At 37.8% G+C, this 25,730-nt stretch overlaps 1 protein-coding gene across 2 annotated transcripts in view; it reads right to left on the reverse strand.

The window, feature by feature from the left end:
• Positions 1-5,393: 5,393 nt before the first annotated feature.
• Positions 5,394-25,730, reverse strand: part of TAPT1 (transmembrane anterior posterior transformation 1) — a 54,949-nt gene continuing 34,612 nt past the window's right edge. For both annotated transcript variants that reach the window (XM_060777927.2, XM_060777926.2), the window contains 11 exons: positions 24,604-24,766; positions 19,780-19,915; positions 17,814-17,911; positions 17,551-17,620; positions 16,338-16,418; positions 15,037-15,146; positions 14,628-14,687; positions 12,420-12,488; positions 8,927-9,003; positions 7,632-7,792; positions 5,394-6,392 (listed from right to left, as the gene is read on the reverse strand). In XM_060777927.2, the coding sequence (XP_060633910.2) occupies positions 6,175-6,392; positions 7,632-7,792; positions 8,927-9,003; positions 12,420-12,488; positions 14,628-14,687; positions 15,037-15,146; positions 16,338-16,418; positions 17,551-17,620; positions 17,814-17,911; positions 19,780-19,915; positions 24,604-24,766 (1,243 nt within the window). In that variant the 3' untranslated portion in view covers positions 5,394-6,174. The remainder of the gene's footprint in view (positions 6,393-7,631; positions 7,793-8,926; positions 9,004-12,419; positions 12,489-14,627; positions 14,688-15,036; positions 15,147-16,337; positions 16,419-17,550; positions 17,621-17,813; positions 17,912-19,779; positions 19,916-24,603; positions 24,767-25,730) is intronic.

Genomic DNA, 25,730 nt, shown 5'->3' on the forward strand with positions numbered 1-25,730 from the left:
AAATCGAAGGAATGATGATCACCTACAAAGAAGAGAAATTATGGATCACATCTGAAGAAAAAGCCAAAGAATTCCACAAAAGAATGTTGAAAGATCTGGAAAGAGAGAGAACACCTGATGACCACGATAGCAGAGAGAGTAAAAGGGCAAGACTCCTATCCCCGACCCTCAACATCGAAACGACGACCTTGAACACCCCCAAATTGGATTTAGACGCACCCGAGATAACAACACAATAAAATATTCAAATGCAATTAAAAGTCTGGAGTAATAATATTAATGGCTTAAATTCACCATGGAAAAGGAGGAGGGTGGTCAACCAAATAAAACAAGGCAAATACGATCTGATTGCCTTACAAGAGACACACATAAACAATAAACAAACATCCAACCTAGTTCAAAAAATATTAGGCAAGGAATATATCTCATCAGCAGAAGAAAAAAAAAGGGGTGTAGTTATCTATGCGAACCCAAGGTTAGCGACAAATCTGGCCTTTAAAGACCAAGAAGGCAGAATGATAGCTATCAACGTAAATCAAAACGGTCAGAAATTACTTTTTTGCAACATATACGCCCCCAACGGCCCGAAGACGAAATTCGTCAAAGAGCTAAGGGAAAACCTGTCCAAACAAACTTTCGATAATCTAATCATAACCGGGGATTTCAATGGGGTAATAGACGCCAAACTAGACAAATTGACACCGGGCAGAAAATCAGACCCCAAAGTAAACCAGTTACCAAAAACATTTCTAAACTTGAAGGAGGAATTCAATCTAAAAGACATGTGGAGGACGACACACCCCACAGAGAAAGATTTTACCTTCCTATCAGACCGTCATCAATCCTGGTCCAGGATTGATATGGTCTGGGCATCTAATTCAGTCATCACAAAAAATTCAAACACAAAAATCTTACCAAGATCCCTATCAGACCATTGTCCTATTGAATTTACCTTAATGCAGACAAAAAAGACATTCAGATGGAGATTAAACGACAATCTCCTTAGAGCGGAGGAAGATATAAATAAAAATAAAGACCTCCTAAGGGAATTCTTCAAAATCAATGCAGCAAAAGAAACCCCCCCGCACATTGTCTGGGATGCCAGTAAGGCAGTGATGCGAGGATATTTTATCAAACAAAATTTACTTAGGGTAAAACTGAAAAAACAAAAGATGGACAATGTGACGGACCAAATCTCCCGAATAGAGGTCGAACTAAAACAAAACCCCCTGGACAAGACATTAAAACAAGAACTTAAAACCTGGACCTCTCAAAAGGAAAAATTAGAAACAGACCAATTAGCTAATCAACTCAAATTTATGAAACAGAGAAATTTCCAACATGCAAATAAGCCAGGCAGGTGGCTGGCCAGGAAAACCTGGCAGAAAAAACAATTACAAATTATAACAGAAATTGAAAGAGAGGGGAAACATTACACTAAAGAACAAGACATAATAGGTCAATTTTACAAATATTATCAAAAATTATATGCCAGGGATAATATAAAAAAAGAAGACATAGTATCCTTCTTGAATAAACAAAAGTTACAGAAGATAACAGACCAGCAAAGACTAAACCTAAATAGAGAAATCTCAAGGGAGGAAATCAAAAATGCAATCAAAAAGATGGACAGCAACAAAGCCCCAGGGCCGGATGGGTTCACGGCGATCTATTATAAAGTAATGTTGGAAGAAATAACACCCTATCTCCTTGAAATAATGAATGGAATTCTACATGGAAAAAACCCGCCACCAAACACCTGGAAATCGGCTTATATTACTATGCTACATAAAGAAAACCAAGACCCGAAAGACGTAAAAAACTATAGGCCCATATCTCTCCTTAATGTGGACTACAAGATCTTTGCCAGTATACTCGCTGAAAGGCTCAAACTATTCCTGAAAGAGTGGGTCAAAGAGGAACAAGCAGGCTTTCTGCCCAATAGGCAATTAAAAGACAACATTAGAATTATCCTAAACACCATAGAGCACCTAGAGAAGAATAATCAAGAAGAACTAGCATTACTAAGTCTTGACGCCGAAAAGGCGTTTGATAATCTCAACTGGGATTATCTGAAATTATTAATTAAAGAACTAGACTTAGGTTATCAGTTTCACAACGCCATCAATTCAATTTACAACTCCCAAGAAACTAGGATGATAATAAACATGCAAGAATCAAGCACCCTGAGAATTGGTAAAGGCACGAGACAAGGCTGTCCCCTGTCGCCTCTATTATTCATCTTGAGCTTAGAAACCCTTCTCAATTCCATCAGAGAAGATCCCGAACTAAGGGGCATCAATATAAACAAGGAAAGGTATAAACTGAGGGCTTTCGCGGACGACCTAATATGTATTATCACCCATCCCATAGAAACAATCTCCAAATGGATTACTAAAATTCAAGAATACGGGTCAGTAGCGGGCCTAAAAATAAACAAAAGAAAGACGGAGATACTAACCAAAAACATGTCCCAAAAAAGAAAGGAGGAACTTTCCACCCTAACAGAATTTAAGGTAGTAGAGAAAATACGTTACTTGGGAATAACGATAACAGCTAAAAACTCCCAACTAACCAAAAATAACTATGAAAAGACATGGAAAGAAGTACAGAAAGATCTAGACAATTGGAGAAATCTAAAGCTATCTCTGTTAGGGAGAATCTCCATAATAAAGATGACCGTCCTGCCCAAGATGTTGTTCTTGTTTCAGTCCCTACCAGTTATCAGAAATATAAACATTTTCAAGGAGTGGAACAAAACCATTTCTAAATTTGTATGGCAGGGGAAAAAGCCCAGGATCAAGCGCCTGACACTCATCGACGACAAAAAAAGAGGTGGCCTCGGCCTCCCAGACTTGAGGTGCTATTACGAAGCCTGTGGTCTAATCTGGATCAAAGACTGGATCCTATTAACAAATAAAAACCTACTAATTCTAGAAGGTGCTGACCTCAGGCGAGGCTGGCATGCCTACCTTCATTACGAAAAAACAAAAATAGAAAGGAATTTCAATAATCATTATATAAGAGCAGGCCTATTGAAAATATGGGAGAGATACAAAAAAAGACTTTACAACAAAACCCCACAGTGGCTTTCATCCCTAGAAGCCCTCCATAGGAGAGAAATGGGTTGGCAACAATGGCCCACATATCGCGACATCCTTGAGAAGGCAGAAGGAAAATATATACTTAAGGATGAAAAGAAAATAAAAGAAATCTTTCCTAACCTCTCTTGGCTACACTATAGACAACTAGTCGACATCTACAAGAAAGACAAAATTGCAGAATTTGCCGATCAAAATGGTTTCTTGGACGGCATATTGAAGACAAACAACAAACTTATTACAAAACTCTACAGAAAACTACTAGAGTGGACCACCGAAACGGAACAAGTAAAAGACTCAATGATCAAGTGGGCCCAAAACATAGGCCACCAAATTGAACTGAATAAATGGGAACAAATCTGGAACCAAAGAATGAAAGCAACATACTCATATGAACTAAAAGAAAATCTTGTAAAAATGATCCATCGGTGGTACCTGACCCCCCAAATCATCTCAAAATGTTATAAAAACGCTTCAAACAAGTGCTGGAAGTGTGAACAACGGATCGGGACTTTCTTCCACATTTGGTGGTCGTGTCCAGTAGCCAAAAGATACTGGACAATGATTCAAAAAGACATTCAAAAGATCTTAGGAATACAAATAGAAAAGAAACCAGAATACTTTCTCCTAGGAATGTATGACATCAAGGAAAAAAAAAACAACGATAAGCTATTCCAATACTTAACCACTGCAGCACGAATTGTATTTGCTAAAAAATGGAAACAGAAAGAAGTCCCCCAAAGAGAGGAATGGCTCAACAAAATTCTTGACATAATGACCATGGACGAACTGACTTATTGGATAACACCAAACCATGGCATTCCAAGTAAACCTACAAATTGGGGCTTGGTAAAAGCCTTTCTTAATAAATGGAAAATAGACATCATCTACTAAAAACAACAACCGACCAAAGAATAAAATAAAATAAAAATAAAAACAGAAAAGAGTAAATCACAAAACTTACGCAACAAGGAAGGAAGAAATAACAAAGAAGTTATACTGAAAATATTCATAGAAAATCCTCATCGAATGGATGGAAGCCCAAAGTTCCGTTTTAATCCCTCTGAGCCCACCCCCCCCACCCCCGCCCCACCCCCTTGCCCCTCCTCCCTACCCCCCCACCCCCCCCACCCTATATCCCTTGGGGAGCATTTCCAAACCAAGGTAACCTTGTACCTCTTTGCTTGTACTATTCGCTATATACGGTTCCCCCCCCCCTACTTATGTATTTATATATCTATGTATTTAATAAAATTTATAAAAAAAAAAAAAAAAAAAAAAAAAAAAAAAAAAGAGTGCCCTCCCACGCATAACAAAGGGCTGTTGCTAAAAGGAAAGATAATTCATCCTCCATACATACATGGAAATGCTTTCTACCTGTGCACAAGGTGGTTTGTAATCCAAACAATATTAAATGTCAGTTAGTAAGAAAATGGAGTCGTAGCGTTTTTTAAACAAAGATTACAAAATTGATTTTTTTTATTGTCACACAAGATGCACTTATAAAATCCATACAGAATGTCATTTTACAGGGGGGAAAAATAATTCCAAGCTTCTTTTGAGCAACAATTAAACGAAAATTAAATTACAACAAATTCACCAATGTTTTTTGAATTCAATATTAATTTATGAGATTTTCTCAAAAATGAACGCCCATCTGAAATGATCATTTTTGTAGATCTGGAATTTGGCTTTCAAGATCTTATTCGCACAACATTTCCAACTTTGGCCACTTCACCAAGCTGAAAGGAAAGGAAACCATGGGCTGGGGGTGAGGAGAGAAATGGCCCTTTTTGATCAGAGAACTTAATTCCGTCTTTGAAGCTTCTTCACAAGGATATAATTTCTGTACACTGATTTTTTTTTATCTTGGCAGTAGCTTTGGCAGCTTTGAGAGACAAACATGTATTTTGAAAGCCATTTCTTAATTTATTAATTTTTTACTTGGCCATTCTGTAAAGGCAATAGATGAACTTTCGAAGTTCTGCTGATTATTTTCAGCATAAATAATGTTTAAAGCAGAGCAAGTAAGCACCTTCAGGGGAACACGTCTGACTGCTGCTCCAGTCCTGTCTGAGGTCTTTGCCAGCTTCTCACGCCCTACGCACCTCAAGTAAAACTATTTTATACTTCAAAACCCAAGCACTTCCTAAGAGTACAATCATTCTACCTAATGTCTGCTTAACATCCAACACCAATAATCAGGCTCTCATTTGCTTTTTGTCAATTTGTAGCAGTTTTTAAAAATCTTAATTGATTCAACAAAACAACACAAATAACACACCCTCTCTGTTTCATTGCAGTTAAAACATTTTTAAGTGCCAAAGTGCAATCCCACAAGTTGGTATGACCCTTCCTCCCCACAAGCTTGTACACTTTATACATCTCAAGACTTCTACATTTCAAGTACAAAGAAAACTAAGCAAAGGGAAAAACACAGTTTTGCTTATTTATCATTCATGTCCCATTAACTTGTTTTGTGATCAAATTCTGGCTATGATGTAATATTTAAGACAAAATATATTATGCAATAATCATTAAAGAATCATTTATTTGAATTATTGGAAATCTTTCAATGTCAAGAATCCCTTGTTATTAATTCTACTCAAAGATTGAAAAAGACATGGCAGAGTTTGAAATCCTTTTGCAGCTGCTTATGAAAGAAAGTGTGTGTGGGGAAAAAAGCTTCTTTTTAAGGTTGCAAAGATTATCCAAAGTTTTCCTTATAATGAAGGTACTTTGATGAAAAGAGATTATGTTCCAGAAGCACAGACTGGTACAGCAGAAATGGATTTAAATATATTTCACACATTCATTCCAGGAAAGTGATGTCGTAGCTTTGTCAAATTGTAGACCTCTCTAAAAAACCATCATTTTTTTTAAAAAAAATCCAGGTTAAAGAGCTGAAACATGACCACTTTATCCAGCCAAGTTATTCATTGTGATAGGCTTGCCATTAATAACTTAAAGTTTAAAATAAATATTGAAAGAAACACCTACTGGCGTCTGTCATTCTTGGTAGCATTTGCTGTCCCAACAGTTCAGTATCTTAAGCACATTCATTTACAAAAGTCTAGTCAATTCTGTTGCCACATATTGTAAACCTGTCTATCTCCAACAAATCCTTCTTTGTAGATCTGTGTTTTGATTCTGAATTGTCCTGGGTTATATCTTTCTCATCTCCATCAGGGGTTGTCAGAAACTGATCAGAGTTGCTAGTCACAAGTTGTGGCACTACACTTTCATTCTGGTGCACAGGTTGACTGGTCACTGAAGAAGGCAACTTTTCATCTGAAAAAGCAAACAAACCAGAAATTAACACTTTAAACAAGAGGAAAATACATTGATTATTGGGCATGGAGGTACTTGTAAAGCTTCAGGGGCATGGAAGTTAAAGTATATCCAATAGTCATGGGCCTGGTATTTGTCTCATTTGTTTCATTCATGTTTTCATTTTGTACCGTTCATTTGGATGGCATGAAACGGTACACCCCTTTTCAGTACAGAAAAAACAGTAAAACAAAAGGAAAGTAGGAACAGAAACCATTTGGTCGCCTGCTCTTCAGACCACTGAGCCCTGCCTATCAGACCAATCGGCGGAGATGCACCTATCACTGCTCTGCAGACTGAGGGGAAAGCATCAAATGTGGTATCTTAAGCCCCATCTTTAGCCTCACTTCTCTTATGCAGATGGAGAGTTAAACTTCTCAGAATTAGTGGAATCTTAAGTAACTCTGATGCTTTTAATCCAGGTCATAATGAAGTATATAAGTACAAACCATGCCATGTTTTTAAGGAGATTTTATTTATAAAAAGGAGAAAAATCCTAAAAATCGGGGGGGGGGGACCCTAAAAACTTGGTGGCCAAAAAGTAGTAGATGTGTCCTCCATGTGTGACAATTTTCATCCATCTAGCCCTAAAACTGAAGAGAAGGGGAGACTGTGAAGGACGCCTGTGGTGGCCAATGGTCTGAAAACTCAGAATTTTTTCCAACACCACAGTTCAAAAGCATCTATCTTCTTTCGCTCAGCCTTCCTTATGGTCCAGCTCTCACATCCATAGGTTACTATGGGGAATACAATTGTTTTAACTATGTGGATCTTCATTGCCAGTGTGATTTGCCTAACTTGCTTCAATCTATCTCTATTGCTGGAAACATATTGCTGGACTAGACTGGCTCTCCAAGGCATTCAAACTGCTCTTCACAACCATGGCAATTTGTGTCCTGATTGCACAATAAGCCATACATTCCTAACCTCTTCTGAAAGAAGATAAAAACCCAAGTCTGTTTATCCTGTTTCTTTTTCCAGGTCTCTTCTGGGAAAGCTGAACTTTTCCCCAATGCTACCAGTTATTTAAACAGAAAATGAAGGTCAGATTAATACTGAAGACAACATTTTAGGGGTTACATGGACCTCAGCAGTTTCCTGCGAACTAGAATTTCTGGGCCCAAAAAAACCCCAAAGCTGAACTTTGCAGTAAACATGGGCTATAATGGCATTGAAATACAGCAACACGGTCCCACTAACCTTGGCTGGACTTGTACTTGCTTTGTGGTTTACCAAGAGGTTTGCCTGGGGTGCCAGCAGGAGGAGGGTTAAACAACTTCTCTTCCATGTTTGCTTCTTTGACATATTGGCACGATTTCCCCAAAAGCACAATGCTGTTAAGTACTTTGAGAGATATTAACCTGAAAAAGACACATGCAGGATTGGATTCCATGTCCTGAGAAGAAACTTCTCAGTCTCTTCCATTAAAAAAAGCCTAGCTCTAGACTAGCTATTGAAAATTGGTTCTATTTTTATTCCTATCCTAAGTATCCTGCCATCAAGAAAATTACCACTATCAAAACCTTACAGTACTAATGGGCTACATATAACATTATTACAACACTGTGTGGGTGTTCTAGAAATGAAGATAGTACAAAGTGCACTTTTCATATTTTAAAACAATTAAGAAAAAGAACATTTAGAACAAGATTTCTATAGAAATGAACTGATACCTTTCTAGGTTTTAGCACTTGCGCATGCAGAAAAACCAACTGAACTACATGTAGAGTTTGTTTCCAAAAGGTAGTAAATTCCAAAATATTGAAAAATGAGATATTGGTGGTGGCATATTGATGGCAAGCAATAGAATATGGACTGATCAAAACTATCAAATCACTTTGCCACAGGATCCAGAAAATTACATTTTTTAACAAAATAGTGCATATCCTCAGCACATTGTATTTTTTCTGTAAAATTTGTTCTGATAAATTTTGGTAAAGTACTTTGACCAAGATGGCAGGAGAAAACAGAAGACCTTTTACTAGCCCCCAACAGACTAACACTTTATCTTTTTGTCAAATAACATATTATCATCCATGATGGCTTCCTTCCATATCTGTGACAGAACTGTGGTAAGAAATGATCTTTGGAGAAAATAGCCAATATATTCTCTTCCCAGTCCTCAATGATAGCTATGGAAGTCTGCCATATTCATTCTTTGTATTGTTTTAAAAAATCTTGTAACCTTACTTTCTGGATATCCCTCATAATTTATTCTTTCAATTATTTCTATTAAACTGTTAATGTGTTATTTCCTTAATATGATTCCATCTTGACTAAAATGCATACAACTGAAGTTAAAATAAGAATAAACTGGATTATTTAAAATACAATGTATTTCTCTTTGAGATATCTTGCAGTGGTGCAAAGGTTGACTGTCCCGCATATACTTTGCCTTTCTGTGAACATATGTTTTGTTCTTATATTTTGTTCTTCACATTTTTATCAATATAAATTCAGAAAAACATTTCATGAATATTCATATTTGCACTTACCCGCAATAGAAGAGAACAACACAGGCATAAGCCAAGACTCCCTGTACTTTTACAGAACTTGTAACCACTCTGATGAGCTAGAAAGGAAAGTATTTCTTAAGACCATAGATTGAACTCTTAACAGTTGTTAAAAGAATTTGTAAAGAGGAGTAACCACTGAAGACTGAAACAAATACAAAAGCAGTTCTCATTACAGGGTGACTCTCCCTTATCCAAAATACTTGGGGCCAATTTTTCAGATTTCAGATATTTTTTGTAATTTTTAGAATACCCTTTTTGGAAAATACATATTGAATGAGGGATGGGTGAAAAAGGGCTAGATGCATATCCAGCATTCACTGAGTTTTCTCAAGGAGATCTTGTCAGAAATCTAGTGGGAGAAGGGGAAGGGAGGAGGACTCAGGGCCCCGCAGCTTACACAAAACCCCTTTAGAAACTAGACACCAAAGAAGGGAAAAGTCAAAATGCATCCAGCTGCCATGAGCTGTGGGAACATTGGAAATCTCCAGAGGCCCAGCCAATCCCTATTCTGCTCTACATCTTTGGCCAGGCAGAAGGGGTGTGTGGTATGGATTGGGCTGGCAATAGGCTAGTGCACAGATTCGATTTTGTTTGGTTCCCTTCTGCCAATCCGGCTTGTTTGGCTGGCTGTAAAAGTAAGGGCTCAGCCGCCACATATATATATATATATATATATATATATATATATATATTTGCCAAAATGGGCCATGTGGCATTCAGTCACGGTTCCTCCTCTCCAATTTGGCATCACATAGCATGAGAAAAGGCTTCTGCATGCTCACATGGGGTTTCCTCATGAGCCCTGCCTGTTGGGCCAAAGACGATTCTGCATCGAATGCCCCACACAGGCCACCAGTTCCTTTGCCCTTGTTTGGCCAGCTGCCAGAGTAAGAAAGCGCAGGGTGGCCAGCAAACCACTCCACCCCTGGCCCCCAGCTGTCCTGAGGTTCTCCTCCTTCTCCCTCCAAAACCTTTCCTTCTTTAGGACACTGATTGGCTCTTTGTGGGGCGGGCAGGGGTCCACCAGTCCCACACAGCCCCCCAGCTCCTTTTCCCTTGTTTTGCTAGCTGCTAGACTTAGAAATGGTGGGGTGGCCAGCTAACCACTCTGCCTCTGACCCGAAGTCATCCTTCTCCCCTTGTCCCTAAACCCTTCTATTGCCCTTTGCTGGGGCTCCCGCCACCTTGCCTTTCTAAATCAGTGAAGCTGACAACCTGCTCTGAACTGCTAAGACTTAAAATAATATGCCCCAAAAACGTGCCCCCCCCCCAAACATGGCTACATTTCCCACAATACATTTTGATTTTTTCCCCCAGTGGATCATACAGGAGTGTTTTTCTAATAAGGCGACAATGCTTTCTTGCTGTTGCTGCTGACCTCTTCCAGTATGTTTTGTGAGAACATGAAATGCAAAGGCTTTGGAAAACGTTTCTCACTATTGTCTGTTTTTATGAGTAAATAAAAAGTGTAATAGTGGGACACTGGGCTGTGTAATGTGGAAGTGCGTTTTTGACACTTGGCAAGAAGGAATGGTGCCCTGTTCCTGCTTCTCCTGGAGAAGTTACAGGGTGGGGTCTGTGGAGGGATACATTCTAGGGAATTTTTAAAAGATTTTATTTCTAAAAAGAAAATAAATTCCTAAAAATTAGGGGATGACCCAAACATTAAGAATTTTGGTGTGGTTACAGTGGTAGATGTGTCCCCCCAAGTGTGGCCATTTTCATCCCAACAGCCCTAAAAATATTGAGAAGGGGAGCCTGGAACCCCCCCCCCCCCATTGCCACCAAAGGACCAGATCTAGCCACATTTTTTGGCTGTGGACAAGAAATGGCTAATTGTCGACCCACCCATTTTCGGGAGGCATGTGAAAACAGTTCTGGGGATTCTCGAAATTCGGCCAGCAAAAACCAGATGGAGGTTCAGCTGAAATGCAGAAGCTTAGCTGGCACTGGGATGCATTTGGTGTATCCCCACCCCTTCTCTTTTCCCTGTCAATTTTTGATGGTGTTGAAGTGAGAGCTCCTTGACGAAAACCTCAGTAGGCACTGGATGTGTAAGTAGCCCCCTTTCCTCAAAGGTGGAAGGGACAGAAAAAATCTTAGGTTGGGGAGTTTTTTGGATTGCTGGAAAATAAACTCCCAACTTATATGTAAATGACTAAATAAAACTTGTTGTATAAAAAAACCCTATATAAAGTTACTATTTACTATAGAATGATCTTCCTCCAGATCATTAAATCATCCTCAGTACCTTTAAATACCTATGTAATACTCTAAAGTTCAGCTCTGCTAATAACTCTTGATAAGAGGCATTTCTGATTAAGGTAGTAAGACAAGTGTCAGAGAAAGACAAATGAAAAGTGGTGGCAAGCTGTGCCACGGTAGAAAAAAAAATGAGACCTAACAATCTCATAACACTTAAGTATCAGTAACTCTTGCATTTGCATTAGGCCCTGAATGCAGTTCACTGGAATAAAAATACTGGCCATGACAGAATTACTTTCCCCCACATATTTGAATTCCTGCTTTCCATCTACAAGCTCCCCTTCTGCCACTCTGAAAACTATCGTATATACTCGAGTATAAGCTGACTCGAATATAAGCTGAGGCACCTAATTTTACCACAAAAACTGGGAAAACATATTGACTCAAGTATAAGCCAAGGGTGGGAAATGCAGCAGCTACTGATAAATTTCAAAATAAAGATACCAATAAAATTATATTAATTGAGGCATCAGTAGGTAAAATGTTTTTGAATATTTACATAAAACTGTAATTATGTAAATGTGGTAGTAGTAGTAGTAGTAGTAGTAGTAATAATAATAATAAATAGAGTAAAATAATACATGCAATAGAAATAATTATAATAACAGAGTAAGATAATAAATAACTTTGTCTTTTTAAAGGCTTTTTCAGTCTTAAAAAGGGCTGAAAAACATTGCTTATACTCAAGTATATATGGTGCTTTTTATGGAGGAATATTAAAACCTCTTGTGAAGAAATAGGGAAATGCTTAGGAAGTGCTTAATTAAAACGACTACATCTTTTTTTGTCATAGGGATGTAGTACCTAAGTTTTCCATTAGCACAACTAATATTTCAGCAACTTATACTTTCAATTATTTCTGTGTAAATAGGCATGTTCCTATTTCTTTACCACGCATGACCAAAGGCAAGTTATCAGTGGAACCTACATTGAAAGACATATTTCAAAGGTCAATTTGCTGTAAAGTCCACAGATACTTTATTGTTAAAATGCAACAAAGTTGAGCATGTAACTTTTACTCTGGTATTTACTTTGTAATGCCTGGATAAATGGTTCAGCCTGAGTTTATCTCACACAGATTTCCCCTGCAGAGATATTAATTCAAAGGTTCAGAAAAAAAATACATAGTGTTTTGGAACTTTGGTACAGCTTTCCCCCCACTAGCAACTGAGGGATTTTGTAATGTGACAACAAATATATGACTTACTAAAACAGCCAGTGGGAGTGGAATAAAACCCATTCTTCTGGAAACGGAGTCACTATAATCTGTGTATGCCTGGGGGAAAAGAACTGAACCTGAGCTTTAAAAATATAGTAACAGAAAATGAAAGTAAAAGAAGTTCCACTGCAATTAGTCACACATTTTAGATAGAATCAGCTGTTGCTAAAGGAGACGGCAGGCTATAGCAGGGATGGGTAAGTAATGCAGGGTGTTTTCTGCTGATAAGCTATGTCCATCCAGTTTTGTTTCTCCTTCCCGCAGCCGTTCCAGCAGGTTGGAGTAAATAGGAAGTTGGGTCACCCCAAGGGGTCTCCCAATAAGCCAGCAGTTTCTTGCCTCCTCCTTTGGCTGTTTCCCTGCTATTCATTTACAGCCACTTTTTCTAAGTTCCAGGCAATATTAAGGATTTACTATCCTTGTTTTCATTCCCCCCCCCCCCCCCTCTTCTTTTCCTTTTTGCTATCTGTCTTTTCAGATAACATCTTGAGGGCAGGATCCGCCTTGTTTAAATCTTTAAAAACATTTCTAGGGGAAAATGTTTTTAAAATTCTTAAAACGTGCAAGCCACTGACAGCTTTTCTTTAAAAAAGCAATAAATGCAATACATACATGCTATTTTGGAAAAGAAGAAAAACATATTTTAACTGGACTTGCAGGTGGACATATATCTTTGTGGAAGGAGCCCCTGGTGGCACAATGGGTTAAACCCTTCTGCCAGCAGGACTAAAGACCGACAGGTCGGAGGTTCGAATCTGGGGAGAGCACGGATGAGCTCCCTAGGTCAGCTCCAGCTCCCCATGTGGGGAAATGAGGAAAGACTCCCACAAGGATGGTAAAACATCAGGGAATCCCCTGGGCAGTGCCCTTGCAGATGGCCAATTCCCTCACACCAGAAGCGACTTGCAGTTTCTCAAGTCGTTCCTGACATGAAAAAAAAACCTTGGTGAAATTAATGGAATTTAAATTTATAAAGGAAGATCAAGTCTTTGGGGAAAATTCACCTTGATTTGGGGGAGTTGTAGTTTACCTACATCCAGAGAGCACTTTGAACCCAAACAATGATATATCTGGATCAAACCTAGCACACATACCTGATATACTGAACTTTGATGACTGGAGAGTTTTGGGGGGAACTGGCCTTCCTTTCTGGGAATTGAAGTTCACCCACAACCAGAAAAACTGTGACCCCCATCAATGACGGCCCTAGACCAAACTCGGCATACAGAACCCTCATGGCTACCTCAACTTATTGGAAGGCTTTGAAGGGACTGACCCACTATAGTAGTTATAGTGTACCCTACAGCCAGAGAGCACACTGAGCCCCACCAATGATGCATCTAGAGCAGCAGTTCTCAACCTGTAGGTCCCCAGGTTGAGAACTACTACAAGGTGGGGGTAGACATTATTGGCCCCATGTCCACCCCCACCTTGTCAAAGGGGATAGTGACGACAGGGATTGACTGCAAAAGCCCTTTGGTTTTATCCTTGGCTTTACCAACAAATTGACATGTTTCACAGCCTACAAGTCCCAAAAATCCCAGCCAGTTTGCCAGCTGTTAGGATTTCTGGGAGTTGAAGGTCAAAACATCTGGGGAACTACAAGTTGAGAGCCACAGATCTATAGCTAACTTGCCCAACATAACATACTTTTAAGTACTGCTGGAGTTTTTCAGGGTTAAACTGGCATGATGTGAGTTGTTCACCCACAACCTTATGCATTTTGTACAATACAAAATGACTTTTTCAAATAACCCAGGCAACAAATAACAAATAAAGCCCCCATTAGTATAGTGGTGAAAAACATTCTCACAGCTGAAGGAATAGTAAACATTGCAGTAAAGTCTCATAGAGTGTGGATATTTGTGACTAAAATATACCAAAAATTCACAAAGAGATCTGAACACAAAAATCCACCAGTCAGTTATGCTCTTTGACTCTTTAAGAGTAATGAATAATGGAAAAGGATGCTGCGGAGAATGACATTTGCAGATAGAATGTTCAGAAAGAAAGTAAATTGCTTTTAATTTAAGATGGCACTTCAAGTAAATCTCTTTACACCTGTACACATTATTTTAATTACCATGACAAGGTAAGCTTTCCCTAACACCAGACAACCAAGTATTTCCTAATATATGATTGGCTTCTATTTTCAAGAACACAAGTGTAAGAAGTCATTTTCATTATCTCACTTACGTTTTTCTGCCGACTGCTAACAAGGTCAAATGCAAGGCTTGCTCTGTATTCACTGTAGACCTGAGAACAAAACAACACCCCAAAATTCACGTACTATTGTTATTAAGTAAAATCCTCACAAAATGCATTAGTGTTGAAAATTTTTACAACAAAAAATAAAATGGAGACTTGCATCTTAGGTTTATATTCCTAGCAATCTTCAAACACTCATTCATCATGGGAGAGAATGTATTAGCAATCAGATTCCTATATTTGAGGTGACAATTCCCATTAAATGAAAAGAGGGCTCCCCTTGCCTATGGCTATATGCAGGTAACTTCCATCAAAGCAAAAAAAAGGAGAAAGGTACAAATGGTTCAACACTTGAACTTAATTTCAAATGTGTTTAGCAGATAAATTTGATACTTACATCAGCAGTGATATCATTAAATTTCGTTATAAAAGCATGCTTCACAATGTCCACGGCAATTTCTGATGCAATCACCATACAAACATCTGGAAACAGCACCCAAAGATGGTCTGTAATGATAAGAGAAATATTTCTAGAAAGCTGATATGGGGCAAAAAGTAAATGATAAAATGTAAATACATACACTTCAAAGCTAGAAGGCTACAGATTATAAACAATGGAGTACTCAGAAAGAACTATTGGTGGGTACAATTTCCGTATTTGAACAGAGAGCTTGTTCTGATAAAAGAAATCATTTCAAGAAATTCCTCATTGGCAATGAGTTATAGCTAATGTGGTTTATATACATGGTATATGTCAGAGCAGTTTGTGAGCTAGACTACGGTCCCTTCCACACAGCTGAATAAAATCCCACATTTTCTGCTTTGAACTGGAATCTGTGGTAGTGTGGACTCAGATAACCCAGTTCAAAGCAGATGTTGTGGGGTTTTCTGCCTTGATATTCTGGGTTATATACCTGTGTGGAAGGGCCTTACAAATCTGGAGAGCAGGGTTTGAATCTCCACTCAGTTATAGATACACATTGGGTGGCATTTGGCAAGTCACAATTTCTTAGCTTCAGAGGAAGGTAAAGGTACTCCCCTCCCAAGTAACCTTGCCAAGAAAAATAAATGAAATTGTTGCCTTCAGTCAGAAACAACTTGAAGGCACATAACAACAAACAAGTTCACAGAGATCATTTGAAAATTCCAAAATCGGTAGTTAACACTATTTGAACGTTTTTATAGGCAGGACAGAACTTTCAAATAGTACTGAACAGAGTCAAGTGTAATTTTGGAAGCTGGAATTGGGGTTGATTTTAGAAGCTAGGAAGGAAGATCATCTGAAATAACCAGAGTTTGCCAGGTAAGACTAGGAAAATAATGTGTGGTGCTGGCAGTCAACATGCAGTGATGTGTTTCCATTTTCTTTGTCTTGCTTATTTATTTATTTAACACATTTATATCCGATCCTTCTCACCCCCAAGAGAGACTCAGGGTGGCTCTCAACCAGCAACCATTAGATGCCAAACAAACAATAGTAATAAAATCACAATTAAAACATTAGTTAAAAACATCAAAATTATAAACATCCATTTAAAAATTAAACAAATCCAAATCCAAAATCTTAGTACAAGGTCTGTCCATTGTCAGTCACATAAGTCATATACAATATTATCGCTGTGTCTGCTGCTCAAATGCTTGGTCCCACAACCATGATTTAAGTTTTTTCCTAAAGAATAGGAGAGAAGCAGACTTTACCTGGATTCCAGGAAAACTGTTCCATGTTCCTTAAGCAAACTATCAGTAGCAGTACATAGTTGGTGAATCTCTCCTTGATGTCTACAAAGAAGAAAAAATTAATTTTTATTTACAAAGATTCCATTTTCCTAGAGAGCTATTATGATGAAGAAGAACCATCAAGAAGATACAGACACACATCAACAATTTCTCACTGAGAGGGGGCCATTCTGGCTTCCTTGGGAAGAAGGGGGTTCCAGAGTCAAGGGGAAGCCACTGAGAAAGAAGGCCCTCTTGCTCATTCTCATCAACCAAGCTTGAGATGGAAGTGGGATCAAGAGAAGGGCCTCTCCTGAAGATCTCAGGGCCCGGGTTGGTTCGTAAAAGGAGATGTGGTCAGATAAATAGCCTGGACCTCCCCCCCAGCACCAACTGCTGCTCTGGGCCAGGGTGAAGAGAGAGGGGACCAGGAAGACATTTCCACCTTGTCTTCTGTGCTATGCTAATAATATAATACAATATATTGTATATACATATATTTATAATATTATAATTTAATGTAATATAAAACTAATAATAATGCAATATTATAATTATATATTATCACATGTAATATTACTAATAATATTACAATATAATGGTATACTATAATATAGTAATATGTAATACTGATATTATGCTATTATGCTAATAATATAATATATTGTATGTATATATATCTTGTAAGCTGCTCTGAGTCCCCTTCGAGGGCGGCATATAAATGCTGCAAATAAATAAATGTATAAATAAATTTACTGGAGTCAGAAGTAACTCTATGTATTATAGTTGCTGTTTTATGAATTTTAATGTGTTATATTTTAAATATGTTTGCCCAGGCTTACCCCCATGTAAGCCGCCTCGAGTCCCTTCAGGGAGATGGAGGTGGGGTATAATAATAATAATAATAATAATAATAATAATAATAATAAGGACCTACTCCTAGACAGTGCACACAGGATCACAGCTATAATGTTCAGTTTCAGATTCCAGGAATGGAATGGAATTTAATGAGCATAGAGGAAAACCTTTGTCTATGGGCATATTTTTGGTATCATACTCCAAGGCAGAAAAATCTTCTCCAACCAGTCTTCCATCAATTAAATGACAATTGAACAAACCATTTATATCAAATTCATTCATAGCTTAAAAGACATCAAACATAATGGATTATCATACCTCACATAATTATACATACCACTGTTTGACATCTGAAATAGATTGTTCTTTTCAAACTTCTTGAAGACACTTCCTTTTATTTCAACGAACTGTAATGTGATGAAAGCAACATTTCCTCACTTTAGATTTTTTTTAAAAAAAAACCTTCCATTTAAAATGTATTTTCAAAAAAAGTGATTACAGTACATATGTTAACAGAAACATTACTGCATCATAATTGCTTTTCAGAAAGATAGAATGTTAAAACCTTTAAGACAAGTATTACATCTATCCAACACTTACGTTGTTAGACATCATGATAGTTAGAAGTGACTTATTGTGGGAATTGAAGGCTACATTGAGTGTTGTTGCTTGGACCATTATAAGGATAGCATGCAAGACTGTAGTCAATTGTGTTAAGGAAAAGAAAATATTAGTCTACTATGCACAGCCTTCTGAATTCTGAGCTACATTCCCTCCCCAAAGCAAGCAAAACAGAACTTATAACATCAATCTGCTAGATTATTCCAAAATTCTAGTAATTTCTCTTAAGTGCTGATTTTAGTATATTACCAGCTCACTGTATGGTCCCAATATTTCCAAGAGAAGATTCAACAAATGATAACACTGCTGTGCTAAAACTGGTGTATATGGATTAGTTACATTAGCGGTGGGTTTTATACATTTCCATTACGGATTTTGAATCATGTAACAAAATATTCCCCTAACCACACCGATAGCTGATTTTATGTTAGTATAAAAATGCATAAAATAAAATGATCCATAAAGACTTTTAAGTATGACAACCATATATTTTAATTTTAACCCTCATACTATAAACTAAGATATATGTGAAGGGGTTTGTTGGTCTATTTTACAATCTTCCATAAAAAAAACCAGTGAGGCTCAAATCAGCTAATATAAAAATGTATTTATTACATTTTAATTTTGCTAATGCTTCATGAGACTGAGAGTGTCATACTCACTCCCATTTCATCCTCCGAACCCTCCCCCCATGCGGCTTTCGCAGTGGTGCAATGGGTGCCAGCTGAACTGCTGACCTGAAGGTCAGCGGTTTGAATCCACGAGACAGGGTGAGCTCCCGTCTGTCAGCCCCATCTTCCCATGCGGGGGGACATGAGAGAAGTCTCCCACAGGATGGTAGCACATCCAGGCATCTCCTGGGTAACGTCTCTGCAGACAGCCAATTCTCTCATACCAGAAGTGACTTGCAGTTTCTCAAGTCACTTCCGACATGATAAATCCTCTAAATGATGTCAGCGATATGTACGATCTTCTACTGGCCATTTATTTAAACAGTAAACACCATTCTATTGCAAATTTGTTACAGCAGGTACAGCAAATGCTGCACCATCAGGTCTATTGGAGAAAGCCTTTTACATGAAGGATAATATTGTGTGGGCACAATGCTGACAAAGGAATGGGGATTCTTTGACAGCATTACCATCACAAGACAAGACCAAATATGGATTCAGTCATACTCACAGGGCCATTTCCCTATTTCAAGCAGCAGGAAACAGTTGCACATCAAGAGAAGCTCAATTGTAACTCAGCTTTTAAACAATAAATAGGATATCTGACAAGACTAGTGGAATTTTCATAGACCAAGTTTACGCAAGACTATATATAAAACTATATATAAAGCATCAAGATGATGCACAACACACACACACACACACATACACACACACAATATCCCCTGAAAACACATCTATTAATACTTTTGCTTCTTATCTTTAGTACAAGCTAGTGCTATGTCTGTTCATATGTGGTGATTAATGTATATGGATAAGAATTATTTCATGAACCATTTCAGCTTTTTAAACCTTAAATTTTGGCTCATTTTCACCCCAAAGTCACAAGTGACTTAATAAACATGACAGACACATGTACATTTTATGTCACTAAGATGTGTAAATGTGTTCATGTGTTTCTTGACCTTAAGTTATTTCCTGAGTCCTAATCCAAGACCCAACCATCACACTGAACCACAAATCTATTAACCGCAGTAAAACCAAGCTGTTTTAGTTATTGTTTTAGCAAAAAATCTATTAGATTCTCTTTTGAAAGAAACTTTTATTTTTCATGCTATTGAGAAAGAACTTGCTAAAATAATTGCATCCGTTCTCAAGTATTCTAAAGCAGATTTGTAGATTTTAAACTTTTTGCATGAGCTCATGAATTTTTAAAAAGCATTTTAGGGTGGATAGACACGAAATTACATTTTAATTCTGACACAAAAGGATACAGACATATAGCACTGCCATGAAAAAATGGGGAATCACACCTATGTGTGCTCTTTTTCTCTCCTTTGGTTCTGTAGCAGTCCAATAAAGAGCATCCAAGATATCTTGACCAAAAGAGGAAAACAATCGATCAGCTACCTAAATTGAGAGAGAGAAAGCACATGCAACAAGGAAATACAACTTTATAAATCATAAGGCAAATATATTCCGACATGCAATGTCTTTTGCAATCACCATCTTTATCTAAATTACCAGAAAGATCCAGAATGAGACTTCTAAAAAATCTGGATGTTGTATTTAAAACACATCAGAAGTCCTACTGTATCTCTTCCGACAAGCCTACCCAACAGTTTTTAACTATGAATTTTAAAATCGCATCCTATGTTTATTGTTTTAATTTGTGTCTTATGTATTTTAACATGTGTATGCTTTAATGTATGCTTTTATGGTTGTATTTTAATTCTGTTTTAATATGTGCTCCTATCTGACTATGTTGTGCCCTGCCTAAAGCCAAAAAGAGAGGCAGATGAGTAATAAAAATTATTATTAATATTAATGTTGGGCAGGAGCTATCTGGAATTCCCTGAAAGGAGAATAAGGTAGCACATTTCTATTCACTGAGCAAATATAGAACATATATAACACTGTTCAATGGAGAAAAAGTTTCGGGCCTGAAAATAGTTGTTTTGTTATGATTTTGGGGTGCTGAAAACAAAAATGACATTTAAAAATGTATATTGGCTCTAGTTTTTACGATATAAGCAATCACGTGATCACGTATGGTTGAAAAAATGCATGTTGCGACTTACACCATGGAAGATTCTAGAATACTCTAGAAAGTTTGATGACGCAGTATTAGTGCCGTGTGCAAAAGCCAGAAAGCCCTATATAAGGCCAGACTTAAGACTTTTGAACGGTGAGGGTCAGTCAGTTGAAGACTGAGACAGTATCGTTAAACATCGTTTTACATTGTTCTTTTTACTGTAGTTATGCCTCCTCGCACGTGTGTCAATAAAGCACTATGGAAAAAAGAGATCAAGGCCAATGGACTCCGTCAATGCTGTCAGACTCCTGCTGGAGCATTGTAAGAGACAATCCTTTCCTTGAATACAAAAGAAAAGTCAAGAGAAGCAAACAGGATATAAACTAAAGTCACGATTAAAGCGACATTGAAACTTTCAGACTTTTCAACTGCATTAGGCCTACTAATATAGTTTCTTGCTGCACAAACATAAACAATAGACTAATTAAATAAATATTTCTCATGTATAAACTATTGGCAATATATTTTGACTAAAAATTAGTAAATATTCACGGTTTATATACATGCAGTAAGGTTAGGCGCATTATCATAATATTAACGAATTACCTATTGTGGAGAAAATAGCTGTTGCATAAAAACCAGAGCCAATTAACACATTTAATTATTATATTTGAATTCAGCATGTTAAATTTATTAAGAAACGGCACATTTCGTTTCCGTAACTGAGAAAAACTGAAAATTTGTAGAACAGTGTAATTAGCCCCTGATGTTTAGTGTCAATGGCGAGTTTTTATTTTAGGGATAATACTCAAAACTACCCAGAACAGTGGTTCTCAACCTGTGGGCCTACAATACCCAGAAATTCCAGCCACTTTACCAGCTGTTAGGATTTCTGGGAGTTGAAGGCCAAAACATCTGGGGACCCACAGTTTGAGAACCTAGAGAATATTGGACAGTGGAGAGAAAAAGACAGTTAAAATAAAAGGATATCAATTCATGTGGGGGAGGGGGGGGGGAACCAGGCTCATACATACTCTTGTCTTGGCAGGGTACTATTCTTAGTTTTATAAGCTTTGTCAAAGATGGCATAAAAGGGGCTCCAAGTACAGGTAATCATCCTATAACAACAGAAAATTATCCCTCTCTCTCACTTGTGACTTGGTAGGTGAGGAGCTAACTGACCACTGTGCAATGTAGAAGCTCAAATCCTTATTGCCTGTAGAGCAATTGGCTATGGAATTGTGGAACTTAGCATAGCTACATTGGTATGATGCTAGATGCTAAAAATGTATAGGCCTTAGGCTATTATGTGACCTTCTCCTCGTCCAGTAAATAATTTCAGAATCTATTTTGTAAGAAATGGTATGCTTCTGTGCTTATTAAAATGTACTTCAGGTTGCCTGAAGGAATTATTTCATCCCTTGGTGACATTTATCCATATATTGACCAAGTTAGGGTGGGGCAGAAATTACTAAAATGAATAAAGGGTCTCTCTATTTTTACAGATAGAGAGGATATAGCAACATAGTTATTTACTTTTTGCAAGGCCTACTGTAGCTCTTTCCACTATACACTAGCATACCACACTGATTTGGGGATCACTATCATATGCTAGCCCATGCTACGCTTCATGAGATAATATCATGTTTTGTGGAAAGTCTCCCACCATTATCTAGTTATAACATAGGGGTTGTTGTTCTTTATTCATTCAGTTGCTTCCAACTCTACGTGACCTCATGGATCAGCCCACGCTAGAGCTCCCTGACGGCTGTTGCCACCCCTTCAAGCTCCTTCAAGGTCAAGCCAGTCACTTCAAGGATACCATCCATCCATCTTGCCCTTGGTCGGTCCCTCTTCCTTTTTCCTTCCATTTCCCCCAGCATCATTATATTCTCCAAGCTTTCCTGTCTTCTCATGATGTGGCCAAAGTACTTCATCTTTGCCTCTAATATCCTTCCCTCCAGTGAACAGTCAGGCATTATTTCCTGAAGTGTGGACTGGTTTAATCTTCTTGTGGTCCAAGGACATAGAGGAACAGAGGACAAAAGTCATGCTTTGCATTTGCCAGCAAAAGCTGACCTCAAAAACAGTAGGAATGGCACATCTTTGCTGGCTCTTCTTTCAACCCTGATAGGTTTTTCCTCCTGTTGTGTGACAACATCTGGAACCAATTCAATGTTGGGAGAACACACATGGCTGCACAGAAAAATCTGATAATGCGAATGAAGGCCAGAAATCCGTTTTCTTGGTAGAAATAAGAACACAACTGAAGAAAATATACATTTTCAGAGGTAGTACTCACATATCAATTCCCTCCATGGAAAAGCTTGCTGAATACCATTTTCTGTCTTTCTAATACCAAGCCAAAATGTTTTCAAACATGTTGTTATTTGAGGGTTTTAAGGTATTTAGATTTGTTTCCTGCTGTTGCAATTTGTGTGTACATTACTAAAGCTGTGGCACATGATTTTCAGTACAGTGTCACACTGTTGTAATTTCTGAATACACTTTCATTAATGTATTGTTTAACTATATATTATCAACCTTCTTGTTCTTTTTTCTTTTAAGCTAAAGGGCAAAAAGATAGAAGCTAAGGTGCTGCACACCCGCAAGAGTATTTTGAGAATAGCAAAGAATACGTCATTTCCTATTGTCAATCAGTGGATTATGCGAGGATCCTTACCCCAATGGGCCAGAGGAAGGTGACTAGCCCAAGGCCAATCAGAGAATGTTAAGCCTGAATGTGAATTTAAATGGAATTCCTCAATATAACCACCACTATACTATGTCAACTCTGTAATGCTTCGCTTTATATGATATGCTTCAGGCATGAGCAGGTCTTGCAACCCACCAGCTGGAGCTAGTTACAAGATAGTGTCTGAAAAGTAAGTGGGGCAGATAAAGCAAACCAGGAAATGGATCCAATCACATATAATACCCTGAGAACCATACAAAACCAAAGCTTCCATATATAAACACACATCTATTATGGGTCTTACAAAAGATAAAAGATGCAAAAACATAATTTAGAATGGTGAAAAGTTCTATTATTTTTTCATAAGCCTTGCTAATCTATAGCAAATCATATACGTAGTAATCTAACAGCAGATCCTAATTTATTTTCTCACCACTCCTGATGTACATCAGCAAGACTACAATGCTACTTCATTCTTCCAGGAAAGAACTCTTGACACATAACTCAAGATATATGGCGAGTATCTGCTCCTGTTTACCCTATGTTCATATTCTTCCCAGTATCTTTCTTCCTTTATGCACACAGTAATAAGAGGAGCCAGTTTCATGTACCACTCCACTTACCACATGTATCTAGCAATTCTTCCACAGCTGTCTCTTTTACCAGGGCAAAAGAAAGGAAGGGCAGCGCCTCCTTTAATCCCACATGGGATCACAAAAGGTGCCCCATTCCTCTCTCCACAGGAAATATCTGCATTTCACTTTTGTGAGGGAGCTGTGCCCCTAAACCATTGGTTCTCAACCTGTGGATCCCCAGATGTTTTGACCTTAAACTCCCAGAAATCCTAATAGCTGGTAAACTGGCTGGGATTTTCAGGAGTTGTAGGCCAAAACACCTCATAGGTTGAGAACCACTGCCCTAAACCTTTGTGAAAGTTGGAGGACAACATTTATTTGCAATGTTTTAAAAGAAAAACAGATGTGGCATTTTTTAACATAAAAGAACCCTCACACCCTATACTCAGTGCAGAGACAGTTCTGTTCTTCAGCCCCTGCAGTGCATTTTAAACTGTAGAGGATTTTTCCAAAACCAGAAGTGACTTTCATTAAAAAAAATGTTATCTCCTGGGCAATAAACACCTAGATCCGCCCAACTCTCCACCTCCCAATGTTTTAAAAACCTTCATGGCTCCTAGAGAACAGAGGAATGTTAAAGGCATGATCTTCTGAGGACCGGTGGTGATGGTGGTGTGTGTCCTACATATCTTTAGAAGCTGCCAGACCCTGGTTTACTACGGTGAAACACCTGTCTCATTTAACCAAGGAGAACAGTAGATTTGGCAAGTAGCCTTGATGCCTATTTGCTTACCTCAAGCATATTATAGATGATGTAGAGTTTAATGACAGACTGTCCTCTGATCAGGTGGTACATCATGGAATAGTCAACATAGTGCATCATGAAGTAGCAGATTACCAGTATAACTCCTTTGAAAATATCACAGACCTGAGCAGGCTGCAGCAAACGTCTATCACTGAAATACATAAAGTACATAAAATAGGGTGCATATAGTATACATTTGCAGACAAAACCCAGGAATAAACAATGAAAGATTATTTTTTTCAAAATAAACAAAGCCTCCAAAGTCGTTACAGGCAGTTTCCAAGTTATGAACACGATACGTTCTATAGGTTTATTTTTCTTAAGTTGAATTTGTATGTAAGTCAGAACAGGTACATTTTTAAGTGTAAACCCAGCCAAATATAGATAGTTAGTTAGTTTTGGACAGCATAGGGAAGATTTAACACCCCTGTAGAGTTTATTTTGCTTTCTGTGCCCCTGTTCAGAAGATTTCACTCCTCTTTCTATCCCTTTGAGAATTGGATTTTGAATAATTTGGATTGTTGTAGAAAGAAGGACTGGTGAAAAAGCTTCAGTGGAGACACCTTCCCCATGATAACTCTTTCAGAAGTGAATTTCCCTTCCAAGAGGTAGATTTTCTTCACTTCCTCTTGTTTCACCTCTATTCTTAACTATGAGTCATTTGTAAGTCAGATGTTTGTAACTTGGGAACTGCCTGCATTTCTAAAACTACTGGAGCATCAATAAGTAGATCAGGTTACTCTAATGCACTATTCATAGTTTTTTAAAAAAACAAATAGCTGATGACTCTTACTCCTGAGCTGCTTCAATTCCATTAAAATAAATACTAATTAAATGGTGACTGGATTTTATTTTCTCCTTCTCCCTTCTCATTTGATTTTCGTATATGTCCTGCCATTTAGATGCAAATTTAAACACTAGACTTGTTCTTTAGCCTTATTGAAAGTATGTCAGAAGCTATACAAACTTTCTTTTTGGGTGAAGGATATTATTTTTCCTACTAAACTGTTCGCTGTATGTGCAAATTTTCTGATTTAAGGCATGGACTGCAAATTTCTGTAGATTTTACCTCTCGTTGCTCTTGGACTCATAATTGACACTTTTATTTCATATTT

Source organism: Anolis sagrei, chromosome 5 (genome assembly GCF_037176765.1).
Source record: "Anolis sagrei isolate rAnoSag1 chromosome 5, rAnoSag1.mat, whole genome shotgun sequence".
In the NCBI taxonomy this organism is placed as follows: Eukaryota; Metazoa; Chordata; class Lepidosauria; order Squamata; family Dactyloidae; genus Anolis; species Anolis sagrei.